Source organism: Lepidochelys kempii, chromosome 10 (genome assembly GCF_965140285.1).
Source record: "Lepidochelys kempii isolate rLepKem1 chromosome 10, rLepKem1.hap1, whole genome shotgun sequence".
Taxonomy (NCBI): Eukaryota; Metazoa; Chordata; order Testudines; family Cheloniidae; genus Lepidochelys; species Lepidochelys kempii.
Window position 1 is genome coordinate 61202104 of NC_136389.1, and position 15259 is coordinate 61217362.

The 15259-nt window shown below is 40.3% G+C and overlaps 1 protein-coding gene across 4 annotated transcripts in view; it reads right to left on the bottom strand.

The window, feature by feature from the left end:
* The window catches only part of UNC13C (unc-13 homolog C), a 433277-nt gene that overhangs the window by 286681 nt on the left and 131337 nt on the right, over nucleotides 1–15259 (bottom strand). For all 4 annotated transcript variants that reach the window (XM_073303829.1, XM_073303827.2, XM_073303826.2 and 1 more), the window contains exon 7: nucleotides 12263–12482. In XM_073303829.1, coding sequence (XP_073159930.1) covers nucleotides 12263–12482 — 220 coding nt within the window. The remainder of the gene's footprint in view (nucleotides 1–12262; nucleotides 12483–15259) is intronic.

Consider the following 15259-nt stretch of genomic DNA (forward strand, 5'->3'; position numbering starts at 1 on the left):
TCTGAAATAGTGGCCAATATCCGGCCCTTGTTGATTAAATTCTGGTTGCAATTGGGTAGATAACTCAGGGTATGTACCAATGGGACAATTTAGAGACATTTTGCAAAGAATGCTGCTCTAGGAGAGCAGAGGGAAAGATGGTTTGGGGGTAAAGAAGGGGTACAGAACCTTGAATTTTTTAATAAAAAACAAATCAAAGGATTGTTATTAACCATCACACTCAGAAACAAGGGGACTCTACATTATTCTGTTCTCAGCTGTCACAGTAACCAGGTGCCAGCTTCAAAACAGAGATGTGCGATCTTCCCCCAGGATGGGATAGCAAACTGAAGACATGTCAGTACATGCATATGTCAAAATAGGAGAAAGTTCTTTATTAAGAGTAGTGAAGGGGAAAGATAGATAAGAAACATATTGCTTTGTTTCAACTGTCTGTAACTCCTGGATGGAAACCTAATGATGGACCATAGGTGTCATGGGGCCAGTTCTGGGAAAGAGCCCACCTGTGCCCTGTTTAGCTATCACATAGTACTCGTCCATAACTAGCACAGAAATGTAACATTACACTAAGCTTTGTTTACATTGCTACTAGTAAACATCAATGTCAAGAAAAGTTAAAGGAAGAAAGCTGAACACTAAAGCTGAATTGAGGCACAGTTCTCTGAGAGGGTGGCATGGAGCTGCTCCTTCCAACAGGAGCCCCTAGAGACATTCCATCTCAGGGAGGAGACAGGCTATGTCCTCAAGCTCCCCAGCACGCAGGGACAGAGCTCCCAATGCCATACCCCTTTGGAGGGTGCAGCATAACTCCTCCAGTTCTGCTAGCCAATGTAGAGGGGTGAGCATGGTTCTACCTCTTCGCTGTCTCCTTGCTCATGTCTTGCACTCCACTATAGTATAGGGACATGGATGGGCCCTACTGAGGCAGAGAACTAAAAAGGACTCCTTGCATCTTCCACTGCCTTCCTGTTTTGGGCTCCTGGGGAGCAGCAGGGCACAATGTGACCCAAAGTGCTTAAACCAGAGCCTAAGGAAGTTCCTTTCTCTAACACAACTCCCATTACTGTTCATTTCCCAAACTGTAGGTGGGTGGCAGAAAAGACCAAAGGATAGTGCCTATTCGATTGCAAAAACAACGAGAAGTCCTTGTGGCACCTTACAGACTAACAAATTTATTTGGGCATAAGCTTTCATGGGCTATAATCCACTTCATCAAATGCATGGAGTGAAAAATACAGTTCATGAAAAAAGGAGAGTTGCCTTTCCAAGTTGGGGGGAGGGGGGAGCAGTGCTAATGAGGCCAATTCAATCAGGGTGGATGTGGTCCATTCCCAACAGTTGACAAGATGGTGTGAAACCTACCCATGTGATTGTAATTTATATACAGCATATGTGTAGGGCAGGGCTCGCGCTATTCTACAATCAGTGAAAGTGGCCGAGGAAGGAAACGGAATATTAGGAGGAGCAAAGCTTTCAGCATCTCTTTGTTCAGGTGACTTGGTTAGCAGGCAGGGACATTTGCTGGTTTGCTTACAGCAGCAAAACCACTAGAGCTGCCCCAGTACATAAAAGAGACACGTGCCAAAAGAGAGTCACAAGGCTGGGGAAGGCATCATTAAAAGTTCTTCACAGCTGAAGGCTGAACTTGTAATTCATGAATGGAGAATTTACAGGGCTTTCAAGATATTTATTTTTCTAAATATATTCACTGATCACTGTGGCACTTCAGAGCTAACTATGCTGTTGTAAAGTCCTCTCCTTTCTGTCTAATGAAAGCATTGTTGAGAGGCAGCCCCATCACTGCATATTGTACTTGAGTAACATAGTGTTTTAGGTGTCCGATAACGAATTGGTTTATTTCTCGGCTCAGAGTAGGGTGCGAGGTTGAGGACGAGGAAGGAAACATAGCTCTGAGGAGAGCATGCGAAAGTGGGGCGTGGCAGAACACCACCAGAAACAGGTGGTCAATGCTATGTTAAAAATGATAGCAGCAGAGAAGGGAGGTAGCTGGGATCACTGAACAAGATATACCACAGGTGTGCATGCCATATGGAGACTGTCAAGAACAGCAAGATGACAGAGCAATACAAAGAAGATTTTCTAACCAATGAAACAGTGATGTGATAGACATCACTTTTTTCACGACAGGTCCTGTGGGAATAGATGCTACTGATTGTTGATTCATACTATTGAAATCTGTGGACCAATTCTGCAGTTACTCATTCCTTATTAAGTAAAGACTAGCTTTGATTCCAGTGGGAGATTTGCCTGAGTTAGAATGATAGTGCAGAAATACATAGCCAGGGTCCAATTCTGACATCTATCCCAGTCTACATTTATTTAAAATGTTGCTTTCTGCACTCTCCACCTGAGATGCTTTTTTTTTTCCTTCTTCTTCTTCTCATGAGGGTCCCAAGAGGGAGTAACTTATATAACCTTACAACAGCTGACTTCAGTACAACACAGGCAGTATAATGGAGAACACTCAGTCTAACGCTGCTGGCAACAGCGAGTTGCTATTTCAGTTCATTTATACTGACATGGCTGCTTAAAATAAAGGATTAAAAGTTTATCAAAACCAGAAAATGTGGGTGCCTATTTAATGAAGCAAGTAATTTATTCAGGCTTTTTATAGCCACAATCCACAAACCTCTCCTCCATAGCCAGTTTTAGCTCTAGGCACTTTGAAATTCATACGCTGGCTGGAGCAAAAGGAATGGTTGCAGTCTGCATTGGATAAAGGAAAACAATGAATATGAGGGAGCCAAGTTATGAGCACATTTATAAAACGTAGCAAAATAAGTGTATTTTGTACAGAGATCTATCATACAGCTGTGTGCACTTCTCTTAAAAGCCACCTAATCCCGGCTCTATGCCAGCTGGGGAGACCTGTCCATTTCCCATGCTGCAAGATTGAGTGCATTACTAAAAGTATACTGGAAGCCCTTACAATTGTGCCATTTTTGCCTGAGTTAAATAGATGAGGTTATGTTAGAATACACTATACAACATAATTAGTATAAGAAAAAACTTATAGAACATTGCAAATAAAGATGTCACATTATTTAGTTACCTAGGGCAATAGGATAGTTTGTAAGAATAATCACTGTGTGCAAATATTGTTAGAAATATATTCCACATAACAAACAGTCAGATTGTTGGCCTTGATAAGGCAGCTTTTTATGTTCAATGCTTTGTAGCTGGGTTTGTTTGTTTTTTCTATTACTGATCTTTGGTGATCAGGTCTTCTGGCATCTAAACTGGCCTTCTGCCTTAAGGAACTCTTTCAGTATTTACTATAGATGAGGGCAGCAGAATCATCAGGACTATTAGCAGCTGTAGAGCACTTTTACATTTCCAAGCACTGTGCGAACATTATCTAATTAGCCTTCCTCACACAATTCCTGTGGGGGTACATGGAGGTACTGAAGGTATTATTATTCCCTTTTTACACTGGGTGAAACTAAAACACAGTGAGGTTAAGTGACTTGCTCTGCAATTAGAATTTGAGAGTTCCAGCTCTGTGCTTAATCTGCTGGAGTATAATCCCTTTTCCGTGATGCCATCAGGCACTACTATTTTGCTTTGATGGCATTTTTCTTTAAAGCTCTCTCAGGTTGTCATGACTCAAGAAGAGGCTCTCTGTCCGACAGCACTGAAAGGGTCTTCTATCAGCATGCGGACTTCATTGGAAGCTTATAGAATCTTTTGAGCCAATCATCTTTTTTTTATTATTATTATTTATATTGTGCCTGAACAATGCTAGGCACTTTACAGAGCAGCAAAGACACAGATATTTATGGCCATATGGGAGGCATGGCTTGATCCACTGCACAAGATTGGAAAGGCAATGGATGAGGCAAGAGTGGAATGCTGGAGGCGGAATTCCATGGGGTATATAACACAGTAGCATAATCTTCTATGGCTTCTGTATCTTGAGAATCCCTGAGAATCTCTGTGCCTGGTACTGACAAACAGGTAGTTTTTGAACGATGAAGACAAATTCCAGTGAGCAAAGATTTCAAACTGAAAAAGGAGACATGCACACAAAGGTTAAGTGCCAATACAAAACAAATACCAGCTGGAGAGACCTCAAGCGATTTCCAGTTGTATGGAGAGGTGAAAGATGACTGTTGAAATGCTTCAACAATGTGATAAATACAGTAACTTTGACCTTACATGCCTTTTTGCTAGACATCAGAAAAGCAACATGCTTCATTTTCCATCATTGCCTTTCATTAATAAGTACAGACTGAGGAAATTATGCTGTAATAATAAATCATGGATACATTCAATGTGGCAGTAGTGGGTCACTATCAAAATTCATGCTTATTTTCCAGGCAATACAGATAAAATTGGAAATATGCATTAACTAATACAAGATACAATTGCCAAACTGTATGGCATAATTTAATGAAACTATTCTTATATCCTGTAATACGGCCAATCCATCAACAGCCTTGTCTGTGCATTATTGATTAGAGTCATTTAGACAATACAGTGGCCTATATTGTACAATAAAATTAACAAAGCCCTCTTACCCAAGGACTGATCCAAACAACTTAGCGAAGATTTCTGACTTAATACCATACCTACTTCTGAAAGCAGCATCTTGGTGAAAATGAGCGGCTTAATAAATAGAGCACTGATTTTATTGTTTAACCTCAGTCTAGGACCATCTTGGAATACTGACCCAATTGAGCTTGTTATCTGAACTCATTTCTAGCGGACAGCAATCTGCACTTAAAACCAAATTGTAGCTGCTCGAAAGACAATCCATCATAGCAATCACCAGATTGCTAGCCAGACAGATTGTCTGGTGGGGTGTTAAAGAGAGACAATGGGCCAGATTTCCAGATTATGTACATGGCTGTGGCTCCACCGAGGTCAAAAAAGGAAAGGCCAGAGCCTTGGCTGATTTAATACTGCTAATTGCAGCCCTCTCTCTCTCACACACACCCAAGGGCAAAAAACAGCATGGAATTCAGAAAGATATTTAAAATTTTCTTTGCTGGCTGATTCCATGTCAGTGATGAAACTTTAAAATTTCTTTTCAATAAAAGACATTGTGTAAGGACCTAATTTTCAAACACAGGTGGCATAGTAGAATCCAAAGCCTGCATTTGAGTACTCAGATCTACACGTGGGCAGCCAAAATTGATATTTGGCCACTTAAAGCACCCAAAAGTGTGATCTGGGGGCCCAAAAATATTAAAGACTGGATCCCTTAAGTGGATTTAAGTTTTATATCTATAGCTTAAATTGTAGATGTTTGCTTGATCAAAACGGCCTGTGCCTCACCTCAGAGAGGAAGCAGAGAAACCAAAGGGGAACACCCTTTATCTCAGATGCGTGGGCCCATGTTAGGTTTGTAACTTTGCCAAGTGCTCAGATAGCCTGGTGATATGTGTGGCATAAGTATCAACTGAACATTAGGTCCCAGGATGATGCAGTGGCAAAACAAAAGCAACAACAACACCCCTCACTAACATGGTCCTTGGATGTGTCAAGAAGGAGTGAGTAGGTGTCATTACCTCTCTATACATATATGGCACTGGTGAGACCTGCGTTGGAATACCATGTCCAGCTCTCGCATCCACACGTTTAAAAAGATGTTGGAAAACTGGAGAGGGTTTAGCAAAGAGCCCAAAGAATGACTTGCAGTCTGAAAAACATGCCTTCCAATAACAATGGGAGACTAAAGGAGCTCACTCTAATTAGCTATTAAAAAGGTTAAGAGGCATCTTGATCAGGGTTCACAATTACCTACACAGGGAGAAGATTTCTGATAGTAGAGGGCTCTTTAATCTAGCAGACAAAGGCATAAGAGAAAATGGCTGGAAATTGAACTCAGTAAAGCTTAGATAGTGATGGCAATTAACTACTGGAACAGCATACCAACTCTCCATTGAAAATCAATGATATTTGCGCTCTTAAGTCACTTAGGTGCACTTGGAAATGCTACACTGTATGGCCCGTATTGTATCTCATGGGAGATGGTGCCTTCTGACCTTAAAATCTATTAAATAGAAGGACAGATATACAGATTGACAGTGTACGTAAAAAAACAAGTCCATTATTATTATATCTACAATCTAATTCTAGCAGTTTGTACCATGTGTAAATGTTAAAAACAAGTATACCAAATGTTTGTGCATATGTAGTTGTGGTGTTAACATTTGTTAGAGCAATTATACCTAAAAGTCAAGCCAAAAAATATTTTTGAACCTTTAAATTCAAAATTTATTTCAAACTGTAAACAATTATTAAACGAAGAAACAAAGTATTAGATTTCAGTGGATCCACACTAGGGATGTGTTTGGCCTACTAGCAACTACAAGTAACAGTCCAGATTCAGGGGTGAGGTCTGAAGTGGTGTATGTTGATAAATGAGTGTAAAATAGCAGAACTGGATCTAAAGGATGTATGCACAGAGGTACTTCAATAGCGGTATCTACTAGGTAAAACTACAAGCAGCTGGGTATAAGAAAGTGTAAGTTTAAGTAGGAGCACCCCCCCACCCCTCCTCGCACACACACGTACACAGGGCTCAATACTGCCAGATACTGATAACTCAGGCCATGTGTGGCAAAATACCTTGTTTGTCTCAGTAGGGTCAGTCCTTTTTAGCCTTGGAGACTCAGGATTGGGGCAAGGCAAATCCTTACAGGTGGCATGGGGTCCTGCTACTCATCTCCTCAGTCAGTCCCTTGTGCTTGTTTTCCTTCCCTTCTGGGGAGCAAGTGTAGCCTCCCTACTGGGAAGGTCTGGTGTCTTGCTGCAAACAGCCTATTAGCAGCTTCCCCACACCTCTCACTCTCCCCCTCCTACTACCCAGGGGAGGGTTTAAAAAGGTCCCAAGTAGTTGGAGTCAGCTGAACCTAATTGGTTCCCTAGCAACCCCTTTTCCAGCTGAACCCTATTGCCCCCTGGTTCTCTCTCCTCAGTGGATAGGGAGGGGCCTTTTAATCCCCTGGGACTAATTACAACACCCCTTTTGTAGTTATTTGTCCTGGGTTTAATACACATGATACAGAAAAAGCATTTAAACATATGCTTAACTTCAAGCACACAAATAGCCTAATTGACTTCAATTTCCTACCATGTATAGTGACAGGAAATTTGTTTAGTTCTTAAGTAGCGTCTCAAGGAAAAGTCTCTGTGCCTCTCTCCTTACCGAGTTCTCTCTGTGGTACTGTGGATCAAGTGGGTAAAAACTGCAGGAGGATGATTACCCTCAATATCTGGGGACAATAGCTGGGTCACTATTACAAGATGATCCTAGATCCCTCTTTACACCCTCTGAATTTAATCTGCCTGCAATTGGGAAGAAAGGGCTTCTTTGAACTATGACTCTCTCAAACAGCAGAAAGTCACTTCTCACAGCTTCTCCAAGGCACCTCAGCCAGCCCCCAATTGCCAGTGTACTGATTTCTATATGCCTGGGAACAAATGAACTCAAGCATTGCTCGCTCCATTAGAAATGGACCCAAAAGACAGAAAGTTCAAGTCTGAATTCACTCAAGATTAGGGATGTCTGGATTTGAGTTATCACTGTATAATATTAATATTATTCTATGTAGTGCTGTAGAATAGGTGAACATGCCAAAGAAATTAAGCTTGTCATATCAAGCTTCCAGGCCAAAACTGAGTCCTCGCAGTATAATTCAGAACAGGTACAGAATGTCCAGAGTGGTCATGACTGCTGGGTGCTTTATGGAAGAAGACAGATTATTAGACAACGTTTGGTAAGAGGAGGAAGGAACCTGACTAACAATAACAGACATTCTTCCAAGCAAAAGGGGATGTCATGAAAGCCACAAAGTCAAGAGTACAGTGCATGCAGCCATTTGATCTATAATGCCCTCTGTAATATTTCACTTCCACTAATGTTAAATGGAAGTGTTCTGAATATGCATTCTCTCAGATAAAGGAGTGAACCTTTTGCTCTGCAATGATATTTTTTTCTTATATAAGCTAAAAATGCTTCTAAACAATTAGATCATATTGCCCTTGCCTTCCTAGATCTGCATGTAGAAGAGTTCCCCCTCCCAACGCAAAAAAAGGGTACAGCCATCCAGCGGTGAGTGACATCCCTTCCTCCTGGACCAGGAGTACGACTCTACCCAAGGTCCAAGATCCATGCACAGTATTTGTAGGAGACGGATATTGTTCCCACTGCTTTTTTTGTGCAGCCCTCTCAGTGCCACAGAAGAGGGTGGGAATTGTAGAAGCAGCAGTAGGCGGGAAAAGCGCTGGCCGCACAGCTCCGAACTAGGTGGTACAAGATTCCCTGAAGCAGATGTAGATGGGACAGGCCTCTATTAGACCTGCTGAGATCCATATGGAGCTCCCAAGATCTGCAAGTTCTGGTTCTTGTACCCTGCCCATTCTGTCAGGAGGGGAACCCCACACCCCTGATCAAACAATCTAGGGAAAATTCCATGATGGGCACTTTGTGGAGTTTGCCTATTGCTGGCCCTCTCCTTTGGGCTTTTCTGTGGGAGGGTGCGATCTGGATCCAATACTAATAAAAATGGAAAAAGAGGCAAGCTAAAATGTTAAGTATGGCAGCTCACTGTTGCTTTGTTCTTGCACTGAGGGTGATAACCAGTTAGTCAACAAATTACTTGCACATATTCAGTTGCCAGCAGCACTACAACCTGAAAGCAACTTTATTTCATTTTTATTCTTGAAAGTATAAGCCAAGTGATTCCCAAAAGACCTACTACGCCAAATCACTACACAGAACTGAAAGAGATCAATGGTCTGATACATAACGAATTATTTTTTTAGATGGAGTCTTAAAATGTTGCTGGAATCAAATATGTCAGTTGGTCAAATGAGAGTAGACAGAATCTGACACTTGCTCTATATTATACACTCCTCTTACTTGGGGCATGTACTGCCCAGGAAACAGAAGTTCTGAACACATGTTAAAAGACTTATTTGTTAGCATCCTGTTTACATTAAACATGGCTGAAACTTGAAACCATGCCAGCAGCAAGCCTAGTCTACACCATAATGCATAGTTTTAGAACATCACTTTCAGCACAAATGAACAAACCTTCTTTTCATACTGTTTAATTAAAGTATACTAGCAATTCAGGTGTCAAACAAGGTTGCTACTAGCTCAGTTTCAACCATAATGTGGAACCAAGGTTAGACACTGTTTGATTTGCAAATTCTCCATTGCACTATGGCCTCTTTGAGTCTGTGCATCTGGTCAGCTGGCAATTCCCCCTGCATAGTGGGAATCCTTGGGTGTCATAAAGCTGGAAAATGGCTCTATGCCATCCAGCATCATAATCCATGGCATAAAGAGTATGGCTGGGAGAGAGAGGGTGTGGCTGGAACATCAATATACTCTGGCTATACCTAGCTGCTACAATGGTCCCTCAAGGACATGATGGCTACTGCATAAGATAGAGCAACCCTAGGCTGCTATAACATATACTGGGGGCCAAAAAAGTCTCTTTTCAGCCTCAGAATTGACAAGTCATAAAGGTGGCAGGTCCTGATTCCCTACTGCCTTGCATTGCACAGAATGCACAGTGGGTATAAAACACTACCAACTTTAGTATGATCTAAAAATGTTCCCAAGTTAGTTTTTGGGAGCGATACTCAGGGTGGCCAGAGTCAATTGGCTTTGCCTGCCCACTTCCTGGATCCCAATAAGGCCAGAGTCAATTGGGCCATAAAGGGGACAACAGATGATAGCAAAGTTCACTCCGGGGATGAAGGAAGGTTAGTCACTAGGCACAGAGGCATAAGGTATAGTCCCCTACTATGCTTGTAAATATGGAGTGCATCTACCTGATATGGGCTCAGCAGCTTTTCTATCAGCTATCTGAAGATGGCTTATCACTTGGCAGGGGATTATCCAAATTAATTTTTAGTATTCTTGATGGCAGGAATCCAATATGGTAACAGTGCATTAGTGCAAGACCTTTGATTCATCCCAATCCCAAACACAGGGCTGGGAGTTACTAAAACCAGAATCTGCAAGGAGGATTGTAACAAGGGTGTTGAGCTTTAAATGCCAGTATAATATCCCTTTGTGTTATTAATGAGTTTCATCCCAGTAAAACAAGGTAAATTACTAAGAGGTTGATTGGATTGAGGGAGAAAAGAAAGAAAATTCCTCATTGTATGCAGCACTTCCTTATCTCTTAAATACTGCTGATAACACTCTTTTGCCTTATTTTAGAGGGGAAAAAACAGTACTGAAACCATTAGATTACAAGTTATTTCCATAAACAGATCATTATAAATAAATATTTGTTTCAAAAATGAATGTATTTGTTGCAGGAGTTGCTATGATGATTAGCATTTTGTAATTAATAGAGGCAACAATGCCACATAGTAGACAAAAGGGAAAGGGGGTTGAAAAGTACTTGTGTACTATCATCCTGTCTAATATTTTCCCCTTAAATAGATGCAGTATTTTCTTTTGAAGAGATACTTTTTACTCGATTATTTTGTTTTTGCTGCTTCTTTTTTGGGTTCTTTCCCCTGAGACACTGCGGCAGAGAGTTAAACACTATTTCAAAGAAGTTTGCAATTTTTAATTGCACTCTGTACTTTTGCAGATACATTTGACGGAAAATTCACCTAACTGGTATGTAATGTTTATTGTATCAGGCCACATGTATTCATTAACATTCCTTTATTACAACCACTCCTAATAGCAGATTTCTCAATGGGAGAACTCCATCATTTTTGCAGCTGGTACATTCATATTTATTTATTACTGTTGGGGTACAATTGAAAGCAACAAAATATGAAGGCCCTAAAATTGAGAGACCCCCCCCCCCCCCAAATGCATTCACAGGAAAATTTCAAGTGAAGTTTTTTAGTAGTGATTCACAAATAAAACTGGACTTTGAATGAAAGAAACATGTATGAAATGTTGACATTAAAGAATCATATTTTCCACACCTCCACCCCCTTTCTAATAGATTAAGGGTAGCACTGAATGACGTATACTGATTTATAACATTAAAATAAAAAATGAAAAATTGTTAATGGTAAGATTAAGAAATTTGATAGCTATATTTTTAATTATTTGTAATTATGTATAGTAAATGAGCACAGATGAGGTAACACTTAGGCCAAGTCCTTTCTGGCATAAGTGTGGTTTTCCGAGTTCTTCTTTTACATAGCATTGCTAATCTTCTCAAAAAATGTTATTGCTGACAGAGCAAAGGTAATATGTCATGCTGAAAGATGTAAGTAAAAGATACACAAACATGTAATGATAAATACCCACCTCCCTTTTCTGGGAAAAGCCAGGGCAGGGTGACACAAAAACATGACCCAGAAACTGCAGAGCCATAAGGAAAAATGCAGAAGTTGGGTAACTGAAGCTTGCGCACGTGTAATGCACGGGTTAATGTGCTAAAAGCCAATTAGATAAAGATTAAGTAATCTGTAATGTAGAAATGTAGAAAAGACCTAAGTGAACCTGGGCCTTTAACTGGAGAAACACCAGATCAGAAACTGAAGAATGGGATGGAAAGACCAGACCTAGGGTTCTGAGAAGATGATGACTATCATGGAAGATGGAAGAACTTGCGCCTGCCCCCGAATGTAGTAACAGGGGACCACTTACCAAATCTGTCTTGTCTGTTAGTATCTGTCTGGCATAAATGTACCTGCAGACACTATAAATGACAATAATTCTCTCTGAAATTGTATAGATAAAGGCGAAAATTTATTAATCCTAAATTGGGTGGGTTTGTGACTCAGTTCCCCAATTTTTAATCCCAATGACTATGATTAACATATTTTCACTGTGGCTACTCAGGGAGAATTTTAATGAGGGAATGCGACTGCAGATTACTGTGGCTGTAATCACTAGCAGCAGCATTTTCATTTTTATCTTTGTTCTGACGTTTTCCTATATTTTGAATGAAACAAAATGAACAGGGCATCATGTCACATAATTTCTATTAGTTTTGGTGAGATTGTTTGCAAGAGAAAGTCGACAATATATTGGTGTCCTAAGCCGTTATTTGTAAGTGAACGGCACAGGATCAGCAGAAGCAATTGACTAAACTATTCAAATGACCAAACCAAATTAACAACAGGTGCTTCCTAGATGGCTGGCCAGATCCTCAGCTAATGTAAATCAGCATAGTTCCACTGACTTCACCAACTGAGGATCTGACCCTTCACTTCAGTGGGCATCTGTTAACATATATAGTATGTCAAAAGGCGTGAAGCATGGTAAAAAAATCAGCTGTCACCAAATACTCACTCTGCAAACAGTCAGCATTTAGGAGGTCTTGGCACTTCTCATGACATTTGACACCACATTCAGTGCATCTCATGCCTTGCCTGGCTATGCCCCAAAGGAGACCTTCACATTCGTAACAGTATGTGGGAGTTGTAGCTGTCCACACTTCGAAGTTATGAGGAGTGGTTGATGACATTGGATAGATTAAAGCCTGCAATGTCTTTCTGAAAACATGCATTTTCTGTTGGGTGGAATGGGGGGAAAAAATCAATAAAAGTCATCTTAGATTTCAATGTTTTTTCACGAGTGAACTACAGTTAAAATGTATTTTATGAACATCACAACTTTAAAAATATCAGATTATAAATCACATTACACATTCCTCAGCAAAATACTCATTTACTCAAGTCATCTTGTACTTTAAAGAGCAGGTTGCCTGGATGACCTAGTTTAACTGATTACATCAACAGCAGCATTAAGATGTATTTGATCAGTCAATTATATTTTCAACACAGAGTCCAGTATAATTCATTTTTTCATATTGATGGCAGAAATGCAAAAATTCATTAGCATTACATTTGCAGATCCATTTTTAAAGCAATTACCTTAAATATAGGTATTTATATGCTTTATATATATAAATATGAATATTTATATGCTTCCTACAGGAAATTGTCTGACTATATACACTGCATGGAATGTATCTCTATTATGTAGAAAGTGCCTTCTCTTAAATCTCATTTCTGTATTGTCTCCCCATAGGGTTGAAGTGGGCAACTTTCATGAGTTCCATTTTTGGTGGTTTTCCCATAGTACTGAATCTAATACTTTTTGGTTTTGAGTCAAGACTCTCTTTTTCTCAGAAGTAGGAGTGGGTCCAAATCAAACCCCAGAACTGAGCACTCAGATTTTGAGCAGCTTTGGATCAGGATCCAAATTTTGCTGCTCATGACCACCTCTAGACAAAAATGATCAACTATACACTAATTAGCACTGCAAACAAGCTGAATTGCAGCTCATTAGCGCCAAAAGCCAGTTGAACACTGATAAACTAGCCCTTGTAGGTTTGCATATAAAACAAGGGCATAAAACCCTATAGGTTCCCATATAAAACATCCCCTACTATTAAGTTTACTCAGCTTTGTGTGTTAACAGCTGCTCTGCTAGGTATTGAGTGCTCCCAAGCCCCAATGATTTCAATGGAAGTAGAGGCAATTCAGCAGCTTTCAGGTGATCCTCAGCACTGTACAGAATGAGGCCCCAACTTTGTTTCTCTGATTAAATGCAGATGGCTGACAGCATCATATTAAGAATTATAGTCTTGTCTGCTTCTAAATAAGTGAAATAAATCTATTGTGAAGGAAGAGCAGTCATCTGGAAGACAGCACAGGGGAAAGCTGGATATTTCGAAGACTTGGTAAACACAGGCAAATGAGGCACCAAGTTATCTTGTTGGTTTGCTTATGAAAAATAGAGAGAGAGAGAGAGAGCGCTGAGGTTGTGGAAGTGGGACAAGATAGGAATCTATGGCTGGAAGGAAGGGGAAACAGCCATTTTAATATTAAACCTATGTATTAAATGTGGCTCAAAGAAGAGATCAGGAGGATTGGAACTGAAGCTTTTTTCATTTCACCATATGAATTTAAGTTTTTGTTGATGCTTTCACATCTTTAATGCTACTTACTGCCATCTGCGCTCTGATAAGTGTACTCTGTAAGTGAGGGGTATTAACATTTAGAATGAGGCAAGAAGGGAAGATATTTTTGTTTATGTGGCTGGATATATATTTTCCCCATAACACCTGGGAATATTTTGACAATAATAAACAGTCCCACATTTTCTGGAGCACATATCTAGACTGCTAGCCTAGTATCACTACTACACAATCAGTGCCATCACGTGACAACTCTCTACTACAGCAGAAAAACCATCACCAGGTGGGGGCCAGTTAATATTCATGAGCTGACTAAGTCATAAGCTTAGCCATATGTTTTCTAGTTCTCTCTCTCTCTGTGTATATATACACATACACATATAATCCCCACCCATGATTATTGGCTGATGAAGTCTCCCCCACAACCCAGTGAATCTTACAGCAGGGTTATAATTCTGTATTAAATTCTTTGGGTCAGATCCTCAGCTGGCATTAATCAGCCTAGCTTCATTGACATCAATGTAGCTGTGCCGACTTATAGCAGCTATGGCGGCAAGGTTAATTACAAAACCAAACACCTAATTACTTGAACAGAATAATGAGCTATGTCAGAAAAACTGCAAGAATCTCCCTTGCCCCCTCTTCATGTCTCTCTGTTTGTTCCCTACTCTCCAATGCACCATGTGCAAGCTTCTCATCATCATTACTGATGCTCTCCAACATAGAGCCTTACTCTGCCTTTCAAAAATCTAATTTTATGTTGTGACGTTGAGCTCCCATTTTCGCTCTGCCAGTGAAACCAGCCTTGATTGCCCACTTTTCCCCATAAACACCTTTGTGCTTCCTCTCTTATGCTTGGTCAAAACTTCCCATCCACATTTGAAAAGACATCACCTATCTTATAAAAATCTCTTAAAAACCTATGTGGTGGCTACAAGTCACTGGAGTCTGGTATTGGTAGGGCAGGCAAGCAGCTGTGTCCATTGAGACTGTTGCTTTGACTAATTTATATAACTTTGATCTCCTCTTCCCTCCCCTTCTTTCTTGCCACATATTGTCTAAAGTCTTGACAGAAAGTTTTCTGGATCCAGGACTGTTTTTGTGATAGTTGTTTGTACATCGTCAAATAGGATGGGGCCCTAGTCCCTGTAAGTGGATCTTGAATTGTTACCATGGTAGAAATATCAGTAATAATAAATGGTGCTGATTAGCTGAGACTATGGAAACTTAAGTAAGCTTAAATTTAAGTAACCAAAAGTTGCTTGTTACATCCTCATGGTAATTGGTACACTGTGCAGCCTATTTGGGCAGAAATTCTGCTCTAGTTCACACCTATATGATCCAAGTAACTTTGAGACTCTTAG